Raw genomic sequence first — 13748 nt, 5'->3', positions numbered from 1 at the left:
TATGCCCACAAGCTATACACAGATTAATTGGTCAGGAGAAGCATAGTTGTTCCTAGAACTGAGATCTTAAATAAAATTTTCCCATTAGCTGTTGAAAATCTCTCTCTCTCTCTCTTCTCCCACCCTCCCTCCCTCTTACCCTCTCTCTCTTTCCTTTTTCCCTCTTACCTCTGACTTCTGAACACTGAACTAGTCCCTTTTTCCCAAGTGTCCAATGATTGCCATTTTGACAAGCTATAACAAAGATAACTTTATAAATCCTTTTTTCAATGTCAATACCCAGAGCCACGGCATTAAGCTCACTATGAGTGGAGAATGGAAAATAGGTACAGAAAGATGAAATATTTAATGGCAAGATGAAGATGTAGATACAGTTCAACAGCTTAGAAGAGACTCTAGGGTGGAAACAACAATATAAATTTTAACATGGATAAATCAGAGGTTTGTTTTTACAATAGGTTGTAAAAATTCCACTATGCGAGTACAAAGTAAGCAGATTATGAGTTTCTTTATTTTTCTTAGATTTTTTTTGGAAAGATAGTCTTTACTTATTTATTTAATATTTTGGCTGCACCACGTGGGATATGGGATCTTCATTCCCCAACCAGGGATTGAACACACGTCCCCTGCATTGGAAGTGCGGAGTCTTAACCACTGAACCACCGGGGAAGTCCCAGCAGATTAGGATTTAATGGTAATTTATTTGAGGAAAAACTTAAGTATTTGAGTTGACAATAATCTAGAAATGAGCCAACAGTAAGATGAAGTTGCCCAAATGCAGATACAATCTTTAGCTACATTAATAGGGTATAGCACCCAGAACAAGAGAAGTACAAGTTGTATTCTTCACTGATTAGATGAGGTCAGAAAAATCTAAAATATTGTAAATACTTCTGGGCAACAAAAATGAGCACCTGGAGGGCACTCAGAGGATGATGACCACGTTAAAGGTGGGCCTGGTGATTAGGTATTAAAAGTCTCTCATTTAAGTGAAAAGAACTACCTACGCACCACTCCTGGGTATTTATCCTACAAGTACGTTCACTCATGTGTGAAATGCCATATAAGGGCCACTGTATTATACAACTCCCAGGAACACTACTTGCATTGAACTCTTTATGAAGAGTATGAAGTTCCTGGGAGTTATAAATCCTGGCAACCTGGCCCAGGACAACAACATGCACTACACTACAGCATTGTTCTTAATGGTTAGTGATTGGAAACAACCTCAATCTTCATCAATAGGAGACTGTTTAAATAAAGTATGTACATCTGTACAGTGGAACACTATACAGTCATTACAAAGAAGGGGGCGGTTCTGTGTATACTGGTATAGAAAAAATCTCAAGATATATTATTGAATGAGAGAAGCAGGGAGCCGAAGAGTGTGCATAAAGGCTAACAGGTAAGAAAATATTTATAAACACCTAACACAAGAAACTGGTTGCACTGGTGGGGACTGGGGGACAAGAACATAGATTTACTTATCCTTCAATGCTCCCCTTGAGCTTTTAAATTTAGTACCTTGTGCGTGTATTACTATTTATAAAAATAAATAAAATAAACTGTTGTGCTTCTGGCCAGGAGGAAAAATAATTTAGTTTAAAAAGGCCATTTAGGGCTACCCTGGTGGTGCAGTGGTTGAGAATGTGTCTGCCAGTGCAGGGGACACGGGTTCAAGCCCTGGTCCAGGAAGATGCCACATGCTGTGGAGCAACTAAGCCCATGAGCCACAACTACTGAACCTGCACTCTAGAGCCCATAAGCCGCAACTACTGAAGCCCACGTGTCTAGAGCCTGTGCTCCGCAACAAGGGAAACCACCGCAATGAGAAACCCGTGCACTGCCAACGAAAAGTAGCCCCTGCTTGCCACAATTAGAGAAAGCCCATGCACAGCAATGAAGACCAAACGCAGCGAAAAATAAATAAATTTATATTTTTTAAAAGAGGTTATTTATAGGGTTATGCACAATGCTGATTAATCCTGAGGGAATGAATGCTCCCAACCAGAATTTTGTTTTTCTATGGCCCACCCTCCAACCTAGACAGACAGAAAGACAGACAGACAGACAGACACACACACACACACACACACACACACACTTTAGTCTCTTTTCATCTCACTCAGAATTCTAGGGCTATTTTGCTTTCTCGTCCTCCCAACTCTCCCCTTATCCAAAGTTGTTCTTTAAAAAGAAATCCAAAGTTAATTTACACTAAGGTCTAATAGACTGAGGATTGTTTAAAGTGTGACCCTCTTAGGATTATCTGAATTTATGTAGGAATCTGTATTCATACAATAGAATTAAGTTCTAAGATACTAATTCCAGATTTCAGACACTGAAAGGTATTTGGTGATATGGATTTTCCCTGGTAGAGACAAATAGTTTCACAGACAGTCTGGACTGGGGAGGATCAACCCTGTGCCTGTGTGTGTGTGTGTGTGTAAATAGATATGCACACACAATACATTTGTATATATCCATATATACATTTCTATTTAGCTGTGCACATTGAATCTGTGTTCCAAGCATAGTTTTTAAGCTATATGGTATGCAACCTGCTTTTGATAAGGAAGGAATCACTTAACACCAATACTTAGTCATCTTAATACTCAAGTTTCCTCTACAAGCAATTTGCAAAGGCAGCCTCTTCTAACTCTCTTGCAAAGAAGCTGGTTCCAGATCTGAAAACTGGAGTGTGTTTTGCTTGCCAATTAACGGCAAAGATTAGGCAGCTCTATGCAGCAACTGATTGGAAACTCAAGTCTGCTTCTGTAGTGGTAAGAAAAATGATCTCAGAAAGGAAGCAGCAGAGAGCTGATTAAGAAAACACCATTTTGATGTAAAATCAAAGAAACACAGAATGTTAGCGCTGGAGGGAAGATTATCCAGTCCAAGCCTTTCATTTTCCAGATGAGAAAACTGCCATTTTTTCAGCCTGCTGGAGCCATAAGTCGTCTGCCTCAGTCCAAGCTAATGGACTCAGAATATCTGCAATACAGGGTTTCCATCTGTCTTTGTCTTTGTGGAAGTAGAATAGGTTTAGCGCCAAGCCTGCTTCACAAATCATAAGGAAAGAAAGAAGATTCCGAATTCATCTATATGTCACATCTCTGACATGGAGATACATTTGTTGATTTTTTTTTCTTCCTCCTAAATTCCCAGTAGCACTTAGAGAATCTATCCTGCCTGTTTATTACATGAATCGGTCATCCTTGACCTCTCAATCAGTTTCATCTCCGTGTCCTATAATCATAATCATTAACCAGTAAACTGGGCTCAGAGATGGCCAGGTGTTGGAATTCAGCTAACCTCATAAATGAAATTGTGCCTACAACTCACCTCTCCTAGAAAGGAATGTGGGTGGTAGGAACGTAGATGGGTGGGTGGCAGCAAGACCCCTTAGCTGGTGCCCCTAGGGAGCTGAGTGGAGAGATAGGAAGAGAATAGATAGTCGGATACAGATCAGGGTCTGTCGCAATGTATCTTGAAGCTACATTGCAGAACTTTGGTGGGGGGTAGTGGGGAGGAGTTTCTGGATAATTCAAGCCCTTGCAAAGCAGGAAAGCCCACTGAAGAGACAGAAGCAGTCCACAGCAAACAGGCCACACACATACAGTCACCACCTTTTTTTTTTTTTTGCTGTACGCGGGTCTCTCACTATTGTGGCCTCTCCTGTTGCGGAGCACAGGCTCCGGACATGCAGGCTCAGCGGCCATGGCTCACGGACCTAGCCGCTCCGCGGCACGTGGGATCTTCCCGGACCAGGGCACGAACCTGAGTCCGCTGCATCGGCAGGCAGACTCTCAACCACTGCGCCACCAGGAAAGCCCCAGTCACAACCTTTAAATGATGATACGGTCACAGGTCACTGTGTACCAAGTGTGGAAACAAGCAGGAGTGTCCTTTCCACCACACCTACCCTCACTGAGGACCAAACCTGAGGTAATGCCATTGCCAAAAAACCACAGTGATGCAGCACCCATTAACACATTTGTGTCGACGCTGGTATGTCAAGAGATCAAAACTTGTCCTACAAAATGTAACCCCCAATGGTCACGGCATGACAGAAATACAGTTAACTAATCAGGCAGATTCATTTTGTATACTCTCCCTTCTTTCCACAGCAATATTGTCCCAGGGCTTCAGAACTCAAAATGTGATTTATTCTTCGCATTTGTCTTTCAAAGGGCCCCCCTCTGCTCACTTCTGCAGAGTCCAGGATGCCCTTTGACTGTGTGCTCAGATTGCCCAAAGGACTGTAAGGAGGGAGTAAAACCCAGGAACAAAGCCCTTGATGGGGCCAGAGGTGAGGAAGGCACTGCTTCCCCTAATGTAAACTACTTGGTTCTCACCCTGGGTCTGCAGTCCGTGGGCAGTGATGCCTTCTGCTTGAGCTCTGCTTGAGCAATGAGCTTAACTGAGAAGAAAATACAGATTCTTTCTCCTAGGAAAACATCCCAGAGAGAACTCTCAAATATAGGCCACACCCATGTGGGTTTATAGCATCTACCATTACTTTTTACCTTCCCCAGACCATGACACTTAATCTGTTTATATAATTTCCCCTTCTAAACATTGAAGATTATCAGCATGCAGGAGATCTAGAGGGGGTCTTGACAAAGCCTCCACTTTACAAATGAGGATAAATATCTTGTAGAGATTAAGTAGCAGGAAGTGCCCATGTTTGTATACCTAGTCTCCCCCAAATCTGAAAGCTACACGCAGTCCACCTCCAAACCAATATCAATTCTCGGCAAAGTTCTAAAGGAATTTAGGAGTTATGCCCCTACAAAAATACACACACCAATCCTTTGTGTGTGTGTGTGTGTGTGTTTAATTTAAATCTGAATCCAGAGATATGCCTGAGTCACTGAGTAGAAAACCCCCGGCTCAGGAAATACAGTAAGGAGCGAAGTGTTTGGGCCACCTTTTGGAAGAAGGGTTGATTCTGCTCCAGTGTTTGGGGGGATATACACATCTCTGGTAAATCTTCAGCTAAGCTCGGCTCTGCCACAGTTATCAGCTGTAATGTTATCTGAGTCCAAAGAACCCCACACACAAGAAGCCTCTGTTATTACAGCCAAAGTTTACACACACTGCTCGTGGCTGGATAAGCAGACATTTGCTCTGCTGTGTCCACGTATTTACACAGTCCTGAAGGATTACAGGCTGGAGCACAATTCTTACCTATTTTTTAATAGCTAATATTTTCAGGATAAATCTCAGAGTTTCCCCAGGAGAGAAAAAAAAAATAAGCTTGAAATGTAAAATTTAAAAGAAAAAAATCTGAACATCTAGGAAAGGAAAAGAACCCTGGGATGGCAATAGGAAAGTAGGAGAGTGAATTTCTGGTAAAGAGGAAAATTAGGTGATAAGAAGATGACTCATTAAGAGAGTGAAAATAAGAGCTTTCAAGATATTTGGAAGGCAGTTGCTACTTAGTAAAGTAGATAGAGTACCTGCCAGAAAGTTTTCCAGTGAAATCATTCATTGGTTATTTTAATTAAAAATATGACTATCAACCAAAGAACCTGAGGCTTTGGGCCATAAACGAAGTACTTAAGGTGCATTACACTGATTAACCTTGCTGACTAGGGAATTCCATACCAAAGAGACAAGTATGATATTCTGCCTGTAACATTAATGAGCCAAGGCTCATGCATCTGAAGGAGAATCAAATGTGTGGTTGAAAAACCTTTGGAAACAGCTTTATGGATATTCACGTTTCCCGTATGGAGATGGCCTAGTGAGAACCAATATGAATAGCTTTGCGTTTTCTTAGAGACCCACTTTCACTATAAATACTGTGCGCTTGGCTCATAACAAACTTTATATCATTGACATCCCTTGACTATTCAACTGCTAATTGCATTTGGCAGTTAAAAGTTGTTCGTGTATTTAACTTTTCTTCACTTCATTCCCATTTTAAAGTGGTCAGCTGGTAGATGTAATTTTGCTTACTTTTTACTTTTCCGACCCATGTATCTGCCATTCTCTAGGAGATAATGCAAATGCCAACCAGAATGCTTCTTTTTTTTAAAGAATGGCTTTTCTTAAAAATTTTATTTTATTATTATTTGGCTGCGTCGGGTCTTAGTTGCAGCACGTGGGCTTCTCTCTAGTTGTGGCTCGAGGGCTCTATAGTGCGCTGGTTTCGTTCCCCACGGCATGGGGGATCTTAGTTCCCCCACCAGGGACCATACCTGCGTCCCCTGCATTGGAAGGTGGATTCTTAACCACTGGACCACCAGGGAAGTCCCAACCAGAATGTTTTTAACGTTTGCTTTACAAAGTGTGAGAGAAATACTTTTAATTGATAAAACATAATTTTATCTGAAGATTTGATTATGAAGTTTAAAATAACTTGAAAAAATAGAATGAGATGTCTCAAACTTTAAGAATCATTATTAGGTGCTGGGGCTAGGCAGGGCTCGCCATCTGAACCTGGATGCTGGCTTCTAAATCTGTTCTCTGTCTCACAGGTGAGAGAAGTTACTCAATGAGACGGGGAAGCAGAAGTGAATTTCCAGACACTTTGTTCTACCTTCCTCACAAAGTCCATATTTTATATTTGCTTAGGAGGTCAACTTTTGATTATTAGTGTACCATTTAGATTGTGGATTGGGGGCTGCAATGTTTAGATTCCAAGCTGATTTCTTCACCAACAGACTTCTGAGTTGCCTTTACAAAAAGTATAAACTTGCATTCATACTGACTTAAACATACCATAATTAGGGGAGAAAATGTGGTCACTTTTAAAAATCCTATGTCCTAAAAGAAACAAAAATTATTTGGGATTAAACGTACCACTGTTGATCTTCCACAGGACAATCAAATGATGAATACAGATTACATTACTAATTACACAAGCAAATTTAAAGGTAGCATAGTATGTTCTAGATTTTACACATTGTCTTGCTTAGTAGGCCCCAAATTACTAAAACCTGAAGATTCCCACACTTTAAAAGTAAATAGGTAGGGCTTCCCTGGTGGCGCAGTGGTTGAGAATCTGCCTGCTCAATGCAGGGGACATGGGTTCGAGCCCTGGTCTGGGAAGATCCCACATGCCGCGGAGCAACTGGGCCCGTGAGCCACAATTGCTGAGCCTGCATGTGTGATGAAGAGTGGCCCCCGCTTGCCACAACTAGAGAAAGCCCTTGCACAGAAACGAAGACCCATCACAGCCATAAATAAATAAATAAATAAAAATTTTAAAAATAAAAAGTAAATAGGTAATGTTCTATTTCTTCTTCTGGATGCTGGTTGCATATGTTTGTTTATTTTGTGAAAATTAACCAAGCTTCACACTTATGAATTGTGCACTTTTCTGTGGTAGAGATTTTGAAAAGTGCTTAAAAAAATCAAAAACGAATGCATAGCAATTCAACAGCGTTCAACATCCAAAAAGTCTGCTGTGATTTAAAAAAGTCTCACAAAGTTTAATCTAGTCACATACCCTTCGAGGCCACAAAGCGTCTCATTCCTTAGAATTATTCAGAAAGGAACTAATTCTAACTAACAAATGACCAGTGTAGCCTGCTCAGCTCTACACTAGTCCCTGGGAATTCCTCTGTGACTTAGAAACTGATGTAACCACTTAGGTCTACTCTGCTTGGCTAGCAACTAGGATTCTATGCATCACTTCCATTCCTGACTAAAATTAAAAGTCTGATAATGAGGCTGGAAGCCATGTGAAAATATCTGAAGAAACTGAAGAAAATGAGGCTTCAACCTGGGATTAAGATTGAAGAGACAGATTATTATACCCATATTCATATTAAACAGAGAGTAAGTGTATTTCTTTCTATACGCACACGTGTACGTGCACACACACACACGCACACACACACACACACACACGATTTCCTGCATAAACCCTGAAGATATGGCCACAAATCCTAACATTTCTTCCATTCATCCACCTGGCATGCATAAGAATGTTACTGTTCTCTTTTTTCCCCCCCAAATCCAGAGAGTGTAATTTGCTTTCTCCCTAATTGAAAGTCCCATCCCACAGTCCTGTGAAAACACCCATTTGCATGAATGAAAATTTAGCTCTATGAAGACCATAGGGAGTCGGCTCATATTGACAGAAAGATTTTAAAATGCATTTTTTTCTCGTTCAGGGATGATAACACCACTGGAAGCAAGAGAAACAGCATCCTTCTCCAGAAACTGCCACTAAGACTTCCTTTCTCACAACCTCTGAACCTTCGCATGATCTATGCAATTTGGCATGCTCAGATGAGAAAAGGCAGTCTTCACAGCTCAGGGTCAAATAAATTACCTGCTGACTTGGACATAAGTATTTTAAGCTAGGCACGAATATAAGTTTTAAAAAATACCTTAAAAATGTATTAAGCATTCAGGCAGTCTTTCACTGAACAAATCCATAAGATGAAAGTAATCTGATCATATAGTATACATTCTTTTTCCTTAACAGAATCTCCATCAACCACTTTTTAAAAAACAGACCTCTTCTTTATTTTCCAATCAAGATAGCAATGCCAATTTATAATAAAACCCTCAAGTAAAAATCATAAACACAGTAACTGGCCTCAACTATTCCATCCTTCCTTCAGAACTGATAGTAAATTAATGTAGAAATATATACCATTAAGTGTTCATTTCTGAAGATTGATGGTGCTGATGATTTATATACAAATGGAAAGTATTTTAAACATAAAAAAAGATCTCTCTTTCTCAATGCTGTACACAAGACCTTATCACCTATTTTGTTTAAACAGAAGTGATGTTGAACATGGTGTTTGTTTGCAGTCCGCTTACCAGATGGCCTCGCTACTCAAATTTCCCATTAACTAGCTGATTTGGGAAATCAGAATCTGCTCACTTCTAATTTATTTCTGACTTATTAAGCATGGGTTCCAGAAAATCCCGTGACTAAAAAAAAAATTCAGTTCTAATTTTTGCTATCCTTAGTTCTTCATAAGGCAGATACTCCATGTTAGGTAGATCTACAATTTTGATCTATCACTGTAGTCATTGAAAAAAGTTAACTTTTTGGCTTTTCTGGTTTCAGCTTTTCTGCCTGAACTGAAAACTCATTAAAATGACAAGGATCATAAAGGTGTATCACGGTACAGCCTTTCCCATTTATTAACCCTTCAAATAGGGGCAAAAATCCTCTTCTTCCTCCAGGTGGATGTAGAGATGATATATCTTTAAGTAGCCCTGTTAACAGAGGGCTGGCAGCCTGTTCCCAAGCCAGTCATACTGTCTGGATTAGATCTCAGCAATCTGTTTAGCCATAATCTAGAGACGGTTTCTTTATTCTATGTACTTATAAGAAGAAATAAAGTTAGAAATAGAGGAAAATTGCATTACTAAATATGATTATCCAGGATTTCAAATTCTAGGCACAGGGATACAGAAAGAAAAGAGAAGGAAAGTAAAGAGAAGAAAAAATATATTTATATATATACCAGCTCATGATTTTGTCTAGTTTAAAAAGAAAGAAATGATTACATTAGAAATATTTTTTAAGTATATATTTAAAGAAATAGTAAGAGCTACCGGTTTAGATTGGGTGACTAAGGCTGTGCATTAAAAAAACAAATCCATTTTCTATCGATTTTACAATTACACCTATAATTTTTACCTTGTTTATAAGATGCCAAAACCATATTCTCATCTTCAACTTCAAAAACTGTGTCCACATCTATTTGCCTTTGGATTAAAATGGCCTTCAATTTTCCGAAGTCATTTGACTTTACAGCCTCAAGGAAATTTCTCTTAACTAACTTGGCAGCTGCAGATTTAGTGATAGGGGCAGCCGTGCTGTCCATCCTTCCTCTCCCTCTGAAAGCTGTATTGTGATTTATCGGAAGAGCGGCACCAAGCTAACAGGCACATGCTAGAGAGCCCACAAACTGGCAGCTAATTTTATCCCAAAGTTATGCTGATCCGTTCTATTTATATAGGGACCATTTTAAACTTCAAAATATCCTTCTTGGCTGTCACTGCACTCTCAGGTCTTTTAAACTGGTTCTATACTAACTAATTCATTGAATAACATAGTGTATCAATACGAAGGAAAACCCTCACAATACATTTCAGAGAATGAAATGTCACTATTATTTCTTATACAATCAAAGTAATAATGTAAGATTTAAAAGCTCTTAACTTTTCTTTTTTTTCCCCTCAGTAAAAACATCTGGTGCTCAACTGGAGATCCAATGTCTTGCTCTGATTAACCAATAGCCACAAATGAAAATTTGTTACAGTGGCTGATACATGTGCTTCTGAAAATCTATAAAATTCTGTAATAAGAGCCTGCAAAATCAAGCATGGTCATGCACATTTGAAAACAAACAGAAGGTTATCAAGTGACTTAGACTTGAAAAATTTCAACATCATGAAAGAAAGCAGGGTAGGGTGATGGTGGTAGGGGATTATTTTAGGTAAAAAGAGCCTAAAGAGACAAAACAGCTAAATGCAATGACTGAGTAAACTTTATTTAATCTTGTATTTTAAAAAATCAGTTAGAAAAGACTATATTGGTACAGTTGTGGAAATATGAATATGGACTAGATATTACTTGATAATATAGAGTTATTGTTAATTTTTTAAGGTGTGGTAAAAGTATTGTGGTTATATAGAATAATATTCTTATTCTTAAGGGGTAAACTGTCATGATGCCTAAAGCTTCTTTTCAAATAATTCAGAAATACAAAAATAAATGTGTATATATATGTATACATATATACGTGTATAGATATGTGAGTGTGTGTGTGTATGTAAATAGAGACAGAGAGAGAAAGCAAATGTGGCAAAAAAATAAAATTGGCAAATCTAATGAGGGATTTACGGATGACCATGATATTATTTTTTCAGCTTTTCTGTAAGTTTGAAATTTTCCAAGAGAGAAAAATACTCAATTTTTAAATGTACAAATCATTACAAATTAGAAAAATTGTGATAGTAAATGTTAATTTGAACATAAAGAAATTACACTTTATATATTTTCTGTGGGAGTCAAAACTGGTGCAAACTTTCTGCAGAATAATTAGCAACATGAATTTAAAAAAACTAAAAATGATAATAGTATTCAATTCTTAGAATTTATATAAGCATATAGACATTGATGCAAATTGTAACATAGTATTTTAACTTATTTCATTGATGTGTAACACAAATACAAGAAAGTAGAAAGTGACAAGTCATAAGTATACGGCTTGTCCAATTTTTACAAAATGAACACACCCCTGTAACCAACCCCCAGGTCGAACCACAGAGTCGTTCAGGTACACTTGAAACTCCCTTTATGTCACTTTTCAATCCAAACACTCACCTGACCCCCAATGACAACGACTATCTTGACTTCTAATATGGTAGATTAACTTTTTTTAATGTTTAAGATTTTTGTTAATATTCTTAATTTTAAATCTTCAAGAAGATAAAATTTCAAGCTTAACATAGTGTAAAGTATTTGTCCTGAAATAATGGATGGATAAATGAATAAAATGTATATATAGATGATTATATTGTTAACAATAGTAAAAAACATGGAAGCAATCTAAGTGACTGACAGCAAAAAATTTGATAAACAAATTATGTCATATCCATGTAATGAAACACCCTTCAGTCATTATGACTAGGTAGATATATACTGATTTTAAAATATCTATGAGATAAGTAATGTATAAAATAGTATATGTAGTATAAATATTCTTTAAAAATATCTATACTGGGCTTCCCTGGTGGCGCAGTGGTTGAGAATCTGCCTGCCAATGCAGGGGACACGGGTTCGAGCCCTGGTCCGGGAAGATCCCACATGCCGCGGAGCAACTAGGCCCGTGTGCCACAACTACTGAGCCTGCCCGTCTGGAGCCTGTGCTCCGCAACAAGAGAGGCCGCGATAGTGAGAGGCCCGCGCAACGCGATGAAGAGTGGCCCCCGCTCGCCGCAACTAGAGAAAGCCCTCGCACAGAAGCGAAGACCCAACACAGCCATAAATAAATAAATTAAACAAACAAACAAAAATCTATACTTATATAATGTACAAATATATGTATATATTTACATAATTTGTCTCTATCTATATAATGTATAAATATGTGTACTAAATGCACACGTAGGAAGAAAACTCTGTACGCATGCATCAATTCCCAAATATCATCAGCTTTTATCTCCTAATGCTAAGATTACATCTGATTTCTTCTTTATCTCTTTCTTATTTTCTGAAGTCATCTACAATGAGCACAAATTACATTTGTGATAAAAATGTATTTCTGCACTGAACGTATTAATAACGATAACTTGGCAACGCAGCATAAGCACAGAATTGTAGATTCCATAAAGTAAGGAACTAAATCATTCTCCTGCCCTCAGTGTTCAGTATGAACGAATAAATGAATAATGAATGAATAAAGAATTATTCATTGATTATTTACAACGTCCTTAGCACTATGCTTGGTTGAGAATAAGATACTGTTCCTTTTATGTCCACATGCGTGACTCAAGTATAGCAATTATTGATGGATATGTTTTGGCCCTTTTTGACAAACCTAAGAGAAAGAAAAGCATTCCCGGTAGAGGAAACAGAGACATAGAGTTTTACTTTATTGGAGGATAATTAGTCCTGGAAAAGATAACAAAAATTCACACTACCTAAAATTAAGACTGAATTTCACAGTTGGGGGGTGGGGGTGGGGTTCTCTTAATTCATCTTGAAAAAGAAAAGCAAAAATTATAGGGAACATATTTTCATCTAATATTTAACTTGTAGGCTGACAGTTACTTGTATAATTCATAGAACCACAAAATACAATGTTTACTATTTTCGGAGAAAGATATTTAATTCTTCTGATTCAATTTCATAATGACATGAAGCAATATACTTTACCTTTTGAATGGTTTTTGTCAAACTAATATATAAAAAGAATCATATTTACAAACGTACTCAAGAGCTTCAACAGATTTGCCAAGGGCCTTTCTTCATCCTTTGATATTCCAATGACATACAAACTCAATGGCTGGAGTTCCCTCTAAAACACCAGTCAAATCCTCACGCTCTCAAACTTTTCTTATGCAATTATTAACAGAAATAACACTGACAAATTGCCATTAGTAAATGGTTTTGTATGTGATTTGGGCAGTTCTCCAACGTTTTCATCAACCTCATGAAATCTTAGCTGATTTACAAAATTTGCAATTTCACTTTGTGATGGACATCAGAAAACCCAAGTGAGATATAGACCCAACAGTCAAGGGTATGTTCTCATATTTGAGTTTGCCACCTTGTGACCCGAGGGACTAAGATAATGGGTGATCAGTTAATAGGCTCCATAATTCTTAACAGTAATAAAGTTTCTAATCTAACCTTACCATTCCAAATTTTACATTTTCTGCTTTCAAGGATAAACAATAAGTTGAGAGGGAGGGAGGCAAATACCAATGAATATTGAAAAGGAAATATCAGATAATACATAATTAAATCTCACATTGTGGTTCACAAAGCAATTCATTCCATTATTGGAAAGTTAAAGTCAGAGCTTCTTTGTTATATTGAGTCAAAATCTGCCTATTCATAATTTCTTCCCATTAAGTCTAATTATGAACATGCAATTATACATTTACAATTATACTCTTTCTAACATTTGAAAATAGCATTCTCTCTCATTAATCACTTTTTTCCTCAGGTAGTGTCAACTGTTTCTTTTTGGGGTGAGTTTCAGAATTCTCTTGTCCTGCCTGTTCTCTTCCGGATCCTCTTTAGTTGA

The 13748-nt window shown here is 37.9% G+C and overlaps 1 protein-coding gene across 1 annotated transcript in view; it reads right to left on the bottom strand.

The window, feature by feature from the left end:
- ASB4 (ankyrin repeat and SOCS box containing 4) overlaps nucleotides 1–9833 on the bottom strand; it is a 63351-nt gene extending 53518 nt beyond the window's left edge. Inside the window, exon 1 of the mRNA XM_082662106.1 lies at nucleotides 9626–9833. Coding sequence (XP_082518232.1) covers nucleotides 9626–9812 — 187 coding nt within the window. The 5' untranslated portion in view covers nucleotides 9813–9833. The remainder of the gene's footprint in view (nucleotides 1–9625) is intronic.
- Nucleotides 9834–13748: the final 3915 nt, after the last annotated feature.

Source organism: Grampus griseus (genome assembly GCF_964374135.1).
Source record: "Grampus griseus genome assembly, chromosome: 9".
Classification (NCBI taxonomy): domain Eukaryota; kingdom Metazoa; phylum Chordata; class Mammalia; order Artiodactyla; family Delphinidae; genus Grampus; species Grampus griseus.
The sequence above is the reverse complement of the archived record's forward strand: the minus strand, read 5'-3'. Positions and strand labels throughout refer to the sequence as shown.